At 48.9% G+C, this 7,500-nt stretch overlaps 1 protein-coding gene across 3 annotated transcripts in view; it reads left to right on the top strand.

Moving 5' to 3' along the window:
- LOC123765885 (guanylate cyclase 32E) overlaps nucleotides 1-7,500 on the top strand; it is a 350,346-nt gene that overhangs the window by 248,636 nt on the left and 94,210 nt on the right. For all 3 annotated transcript variants that reach the window (XM_069299969.1, XM_069299974.1, XM_069299977.1), the window contains 2 exons: nucleotides 4,247-4,365; nucleotides 7,236-7,381. In XM_069299969.1, the coding sequence (XP_069156070.1) occupies nucleotides 4,247-4,365; nucleotides 7,236-7,381 (265 nt within the window). The remainder of the gene's footprint in view (nucleotides 1-4,246; nucleotides 4,366-7,235; nucleotides 7,382-7,500) is intronic.

Below are 7,500 nucleotides of genomic sequence, written 5' to 3'. Positions count from 1 at the left end.
CTGTAATTACCCAAAACATTTGATTGATAACGCTTTAAATCACGCAAACTGATGATTCCATAACAATAGTCTGAGAGGAAGGCCTTAATACAATAATATTTTGTGTCACCCATTTACCGATAACACTACAAAGATCTCTCATGTTTTGCAAATACTTTAGTATTCATATTATATTCTTTTGAATTTATTAATTAAGAAGTCAGTAGTATAAATGTGCATTTGCATTTATATAATTCCCTGCCTGAGCTGTGTAAAAGTATACATTGGCCAAACTGGTAAAGATCTGGAAAAATTGGTCAAACAGCATAAGTACACCACATGAATAGGGTGGAAAACTATGGTGTTGATGTGCAGGCGATAAGTCACAATAACGTGGCTAAAGTATGTTGACCAGACCACACACTAGAAGGTGAAGGGACGACGACGTTTCGGTCCGTCCTGGACCATTCTCAAGTCGATTGTGATGAGGAAATTGATTGATTGATGAAGATTAAGCCACCCAAAAGGTGACACGGGCATGAATAGCCCGTAAGGTGACGAGGAAGTAGATGCAGGCAATAAATAGGCAAGAGAGAGGTGAGGAGCAAAGTAAAGTGTAGTAGAGGGGATAGTAGTAGGAATAAGAACTGCAGAGGGCCTATTGGCCCATACGAGGCAGCTCCTATTATAACCACCGAATGAGGAGATAATAATAGGAATAAGAAGAGGATAGTAAGGGAACGTAAGAGAAAACAATGAACAGAAAAAAAGAGAGAAAGAAAATGAAAGAGAAAGAAAGATAAATGGAAGGGCAAGCTTATGTTAGGTCACGTTTGTTAGAAAGATTCGAGCATTTAAGTATATACTGTGAAAGGGAAGAGTCCACAGCAACAAACCCAGGACTCAAGTTCATGTTGGGTACATTGTGTATTAAAGCCGATTCAACAAGACGGCATCTGTGTAGAGTAGAGGCAGGAAAGATTATTTTGGAGAAAGACCAATCAATAGGATGATTGGAATCCCTCACATGACAGAAGAGAGCATTGATAGTGTCTGCAGACTTAACACTTCTCTCGTGTTCTTTAAGTCTATGGTGTTGATCTGGGGAGATTTGGACTAACTCATTCATTGCAACTGTTTAAACAATTACCTTGTTCGTATATATCATTAAAAGAAACTTAATTTATTTATTAAAAATGTTTAATAAAAATTAAATGATCATATTATAAACAATAGTTCTGGATTTTGTTAGAATTATTAATTGCCAGAATTTGTTTAGCAAGACTAAATAATTTAATTGCTATAACAAATCTTTCTGCATTTTCTTTGTCTCAATTTTTACAGTGATCACAATCCAGTTCAATTAAATTCAAGAAATTTTGTATAGTATCTTCTCGATAGTGCACCATCTACAGTGAACTCGCTGTACTGTGCATTAGCTTCCTCACAAAAAAAAAATAATGTTACTAGAACGATTGTGCAAGTCTTTCATTTTTCTCATTCGAAATGCAAATCCTCTTAAATTCTTTAAATTCCACGCGTCAGCCTCTGTCTCACGACTTTCACTATCTAAATCATCAGGTAATGCTTCCAGTCTCTTGCATAAAAGTTTTGACTCGCCAGTAATCCCAGGTGTGTGTGTGTGTGTGTGTGTGTGTGTGTGTGTGTGTGTGTGTGTGTGTGTGTGTGTGTACTCACCTAATTGTACTCACCTAATTGTGCTTGCGGGGGTTGAGCTCTGGCTCTTTGGTCCCGCCTCTCAACCGTCAATCAACTGGTGTACAGATTCCTGAGCCTATTGGGCTCTATCATATCTACATTTGAAACTGTGTATGGAGTCAGCCTCCACCACATCACTTCCTAATGCATTCCATTTACTAACTACTCTGACACTGAAAAAGTTCTTTCTAACGTCTCTGTGGCTCATTTGGGTACTCAGCTTCCACCTGTGTCCCCTTGTTCGCGTCCCACCAGTGTTGAATAGTTCATCCTTGTTTACCCGGTCGATTCCCCTGAGGATTTTGTAGGTTGTGATCATGTCCCCCCTTACTCTTCTGTCTTCCAGTGTCGTGAGGTGCATTTCCCGCAGCCTTTCCTCATAACTCATGCCTCTTAGTTCTGGGACTAGTCTAGTAGCATACCTTTGGACTTTTTCCAGCTTCGTCTTGTGCTTGACAAGGTACGGGCTCCATGCTGGGGCCGCATACTCCAGGATTGGTCTTACATATGTGGTGTACAAGATTCTGAATGATTCCTTACACAGGTTCCTGAACGCCGTTCTGATGTTAGCCAGCCTCGCATATGCCGCAGACGTTATTCTCTTTATGTGGGCTTCAGGAGACAGGTTTGGTGTGATATCAACTCCTAGATCTTTCTCTCTGTCTGTTTCATGAAGTACTTCATCTCCTATTCTGTATCCTGTGCCTGGCCTCCTGTTTCCACTGCCTAGTTTCATTACTTTGCATTTACTCGGGTTGAACTTCAACAGCCATTTGTTGTGTGTGTGTGTGTGTGTGTGTGTGTGTGTGTGTGTGTGTGTGTATGTGTATGTGTATGTGTGTGTGTGTGTACTCACCTAGTTGTGCTTGCGGTGGTTGAGCTCTGGCTCTTTGATCCCTTCTGTCAACTGTCAATTAACTGGTGTACAGATTCCTGAGCCTACTGGGCTCTATCATATCTACATTTGAAACTGTGTATGGAGTCAGCCTCCACCAAATCACTGCCTAATGCATTCCATCTGTTAACTACTCTGACACCACTGAAAAAATTCTTTCTAACGTCCCTGTGGCTCATTTAGTATTTGGTTAATCAGTTTCCACCTGTGTCCCCTTGTTCGCGTACCACCCGTGTTAAACAGTTTATCTTTATCTGAACAAATCCACAAGGACCGTGACGAGGATTCAAACCTACGTCCGGGAGCATTCCAGACGCTGCCTTAATCGACTGAGCTACGACATGGTCAAAAAGAGTTGAAACCGAAGTTCTACTGAACTTACTGGATCCTGCAGCCTCTCCGAGGCACAAACCAGGGTTTTACACAACTCCCCCATGCACTCGAGCTATGTCAATAGGCCGTTCTCCCTCTTCACCCTTACTTCATTACATACAGAAATCATAAATCGTAGCTCAGTCGATTAAGACAGCGTCTGGGATGATCTCGGACGTAGGTTTGAATCCTCGTCACGGCCCTTGTGCATTTGTTCATTTGATACATCACGCTATTGTGATTTCTGTGTGTTATCTTTATCTATCCTGTCAATTCCTCTGAGAATTTTGTAGGTAGTGATCATGTCTTCTCTAGTAGACATTTGTTGACCTGGCCAGACGTTCCTCCCGTCTGGCCAGGTCATCCTGTAGCCTCTTGCTGTCCTTCTCTATCTTAATCCTTCTCATAATTTTAACATCATCAGCAAACATTGAGAGGAATGAGTCTATACCTTATGGAAGATCATTCACGTATATCAGAAACAGGATAAGACCGAGTACAGAACCCTGCGGGACTCCGCTGGTGACATCACGCCAGTCTGAGGTCTCACCTCTCACAGTAACTCTCTGCTTCCTATTGTTTAGGTACTCCCTTATCTACTGGAGCACCCTACCACTTACTCCAGCTTGTTTCTCCAACTTATGCAACAGTCTCTTATGGGGTACTGTGTCAAAGGTTTTCCAACAGTCCAAGAAAATGCAGTGTGCCCATCCTTCTCTTACTTGCTTAATGATTGTTGCTTGGTCATAGAATTCTATTAAGCTTCTGAGACACGACTTGCCTTCCCTGAACCCATGCTGGCGGTGTGTTACAAAGTCCCTTCTCTCCAGATGTGCTACCAGGCTTTTTGTAACGATCTTCTCCATCATCTTGTATGGTATACAAGGACACCCGCCTGTAGTTTAGGGCCTCCTGCCTATCTCCCTTTTTGTAGATTGGGACTGTGTTAGTAGTCTTCCAGCTCTCTGGTCGACCTCCCGTTTCCAGTGACTTGTTAGTGGCAAGCAAAGTTCTTCTGCCCCCTGTTTCAGCATCCATGGTGAGATTCCGTCAGGTCCAACAGTCTTAGTCACTTCAAGATCAAGCAGATACCGCCTAACCTCTTCTCTGGGAATTTCAATATCTTCAAAGTCTGCTTGGTTTATCGCCACCCCTCTTGTGTGCGCGTGTGTGCGCGTGAGTGTATGTGCGCGTGTGTGTGTATGTGCGTGTGTGTGTGTGTGTGCGTGTGTGTGTGTGTGTGTGTGCGCACATACACGGACCCATGTCTGCCTCCCGCAGGAGTAGTGCCGTCCCCGGCCCCGACCTTCGAGGTGTTCGCCGCCAACGTCAACGCCTACCTGGAGAAGCCGCCCTTCAACCACCCCAACGCCCTCCACCAGATAGGCGGCATGAAGAACGTGAGTCAACTTTTGTCTTCCAACGTCATCATCCTCATCATCATCACTATTATCTTCATTCATCTTCATTATCACCAACATTATCAATATCATAATTTTCAGACCCCAGTGGTGGGAGGAGCCCCCAGTGGTGGGAGGAGCCCCCCAGTGGTGGGAGGAGCGCCCCAGTGGTGGGAGGAGCCCCCCAGTGGTGGGAGGAGCCCAGTAGTGGGAGGAGCCCCCAGTGGTGGGAGAAGCCCCCCAGTGGTGGGAGGAGCCCCCCAGTGGTGGGAGGAGCCCAGTAGTGGGAGGAGCCCCCAGTGGTGGGAGGAGCCCCCAGTGGTGGGAGGAGCCCCCCAGTGGTGGGAGGAGCCCCCCAGTGGTGGGAGGAGCCCTCAGTGGTGGGAGGAGCCCAGTGGTGGGAGGTGAGGAGCCCCCAGTGGTGGGAGGAGCCCCCCAGTGGTGGGAGGAGCCCCCCAGTGGTGGGAGGAGCCCCCAGTGGTGGGAGGAGCCCCCCAGTGGTGGGAGGAGCCCCCCAGTGGTGGGAGGAGCCCCCCAGTGGTGGGAGGAGCCCCCCAGTGGTGGGAGGAGCCACCCAGTGGTGGGAGGAGCCCCCCCAGTGGTGGGAGGAGCCCCCCCAGTGGTGGGAGGAGCCCCCCCAGTGGTGGGAGGAGCCCCCCAGTGGTGGGAGGAGCCCCCCCAGTGGTGGGAGGAGCCCCCCAGTGGTGGGAGGAGCCCCCAGTGGTGGGAGGAGCCCCCCAGTGGTGGGAGGAGCCCCCCAGTGGTGGGAGGAGCCCCCCAGTGGTGGGAGGAGCCCCCAGTGGTGGGAGGAGCCCCCAGTGGTGGGAGGAGCCCCCCAGTGGTGGGAGGAGCCCCCCAGTGGTGGGAGGAGCCCCCCAGTGGTGGGAGGAGCCCCCCAGTGGTGGGAAGAGCCCCCAGTGGTGGGAGGAGCCCCCCAGTGGTGGGAGGAGCCCCCAGTGGTCGGAGGAGCCCCCCAGTGGTGGGAGGAGCCCCCCAGTGGTGGGAGGAGCCCCCCAGTGGTGGGAGGAGCCCCCCAGTAGTGGGAGGAGCCCCCCCAGTAGTGGGAGGAGCCCCCCAGTAGTGGGAGGAGCCCCCCAGTAGTGGGAGGAGCCCCCCAGTAGTGGGAGGAGCCTCCAGTGGTGGGAGGTGCCCCCCAGTGGTGGGAGGAGCCCCCCAGTGGTGGGAGGAGTCCCCAGTAGTAGGAGGAGCCCCCCAGTGGTGGGAGGAGCCCCCAGTGGTGGGAAAAGCCCCCAGTGGTGGGAGGAGCCCCCAGTGGTGGGAGGAGCCCCCAGTGGTGGGAGGAGCCCCCAGTGGTGGGAGGAGCCCCCAGTGGTGGGAGGAGCCCCCAGTGGTGGGAGGAGCCCCCAGTGGTGGGAGTAGCCCCCAGTGGTGGTGGGGAGAGGAGCCCCCCACCCACAGTGGTGGGAGGAGCCCCCCCCCCCAGTGGTAGGAGGAGCCCCCGCCGCCAGTGGTGGGAGAGCCGGGAACTCACAATAGCATCCAATACTCTCTGTAATGAGGCCAAACCAACGCCGGGGGTTGAATTACCGCTCAGGACGAAGAGAGGGCAATAGTGTGTAAAGGGAGAAGAGAGAGAATGAGTTGATAGTGGTTGATAGAGTGAGGAGAGTGGGTCAGGAGAGTGGGTGAGAGTGGGCCAGGAGAGTGCGTGTAGTGAGAGGTGGTGGGGAGAGAGTGCGTGAAGGGGCTCGAGTAGGGGGGGCTCCAACATTCAGAACACATGAACTTCAGGGTCCAAAATCTCTCAGCCAAATCGGCACCATTATTGACTATTAATGTGTCAACTGCTGAGTTAAATATGAGAGAGTGCAGCCATAATCACCTTAAACCATCGCTTCTAATTCTTGAACTGTGTCATAAAAGTTGCAAATTTCGTCTCCAGCAGGTAATTTATGCCCTAAATACTTTACGGTTAATTAACATTAATTAATATTTTTCTTATTCCAAGAACACTTTACTGAATCAGTTGAGCCTTTGTTAATCCTCAGAACGTTCCCAAACCACAATGAACGTTTCCTTAGCCAAATATTTTTATGTCGATATCTTCCTGATAGTGTCAAACGCTTCCATTTCCTCATTATTTCTTTTTTCAGTTATAAAAAGTGTCTCGGACCCAGAGTGTGTCTTTTCCTGTACTTAAACGTTTCCTAAACCAGTACATATTACCCTATTCTCATCAACGGGGCTCCTGTCAAATCTACCTTTTCTCACACCTTCATAAACGTATTGCTATCCTAGTGAACGTTTAAGTAAGCCATGAACGATTCTCAGACTATGCAACCCGTTCTCGCAAATTTAATAAGTCAATATTGACTTATTAAATATGTGCATAGGTGACATACTTAACATAATAGATACCCTTAAAAAGATTCATAGAAAACACCGACCTTACCTAACCTACTTAGTATCTTAAGATAAGCATCTTATTGCTTCGTAATTACAATTATTACCTAACCTATAATAGGTATAGGTTAAGTAATAATTGTAATTACGAAGCAATAAGATGCTTATCTTAAGATACTAACAAGGTTAGGTAAGGTCGGTGTTTTCTATGAATCTTTTTAAGGGTATCTATTATGTTTAGTATATCACCTATGCACGTAGTTAATAAGTCAATATTGACTTTACGAATTTGCGAGAACGGGTTGGACTATAACCGCTTACCCTTGCCATGTGAACGTTCTCCCGTCACTGTAAACAGCTCATCGGAACATTAAAATGTTATCCCCGACTCCGTGGACACGTGCCCTGGCTCCGTGGACACGTGCCCTGACTCCGTGGACACGTGCCCTGGCCAAATGAACGCTACATCTAATCGTTCTAAATCTTCCGGGTCTCGTGCCCAACAGATCCGTGCGGAGGCGGCGTTCCTGTACGACGCCGTGCATGTCTACGCCCGCGCCCTCAACAAGACGCTGAAGGCGGGCGGAGACCCCCATGATGGGCGGGCGCTCATCGCCTCCATCCTCGGCACCACCTACCGTAGTGCTATGGGGTAGGTCCTCGTCGGTGCTATGGGGTAGGTCCTCGTCGGTGCTATGGGGTAGGTCCTCGTCAGTGCTATGGGGTAGGTCCTCGTCGGTGCTATGGGTTAGGTCCTCGTCAGTGCTATGG

Source organism: Procambarus clarkii, chromosome 5 (assembly GCF_040958095.1).
Source record: "Procambarus clarkii isolate CNS0578487 chromosome 5, FALCON_Pclarkii_2.0, whole genome shotgun sequence".
Taxonomy (NCBI): domain Eukaryota; kingdom Metazoa; phylum Arthropoda; class Malacostraca; order Decapoda; family Cambaridae; genus Procambarus; species Procambarus clarkii.
The sequence above is the reverse complement of the archived record's forward strand: the minus strand, read 5'-3'. Positions and strand labels throughout refer to the sequence as shown.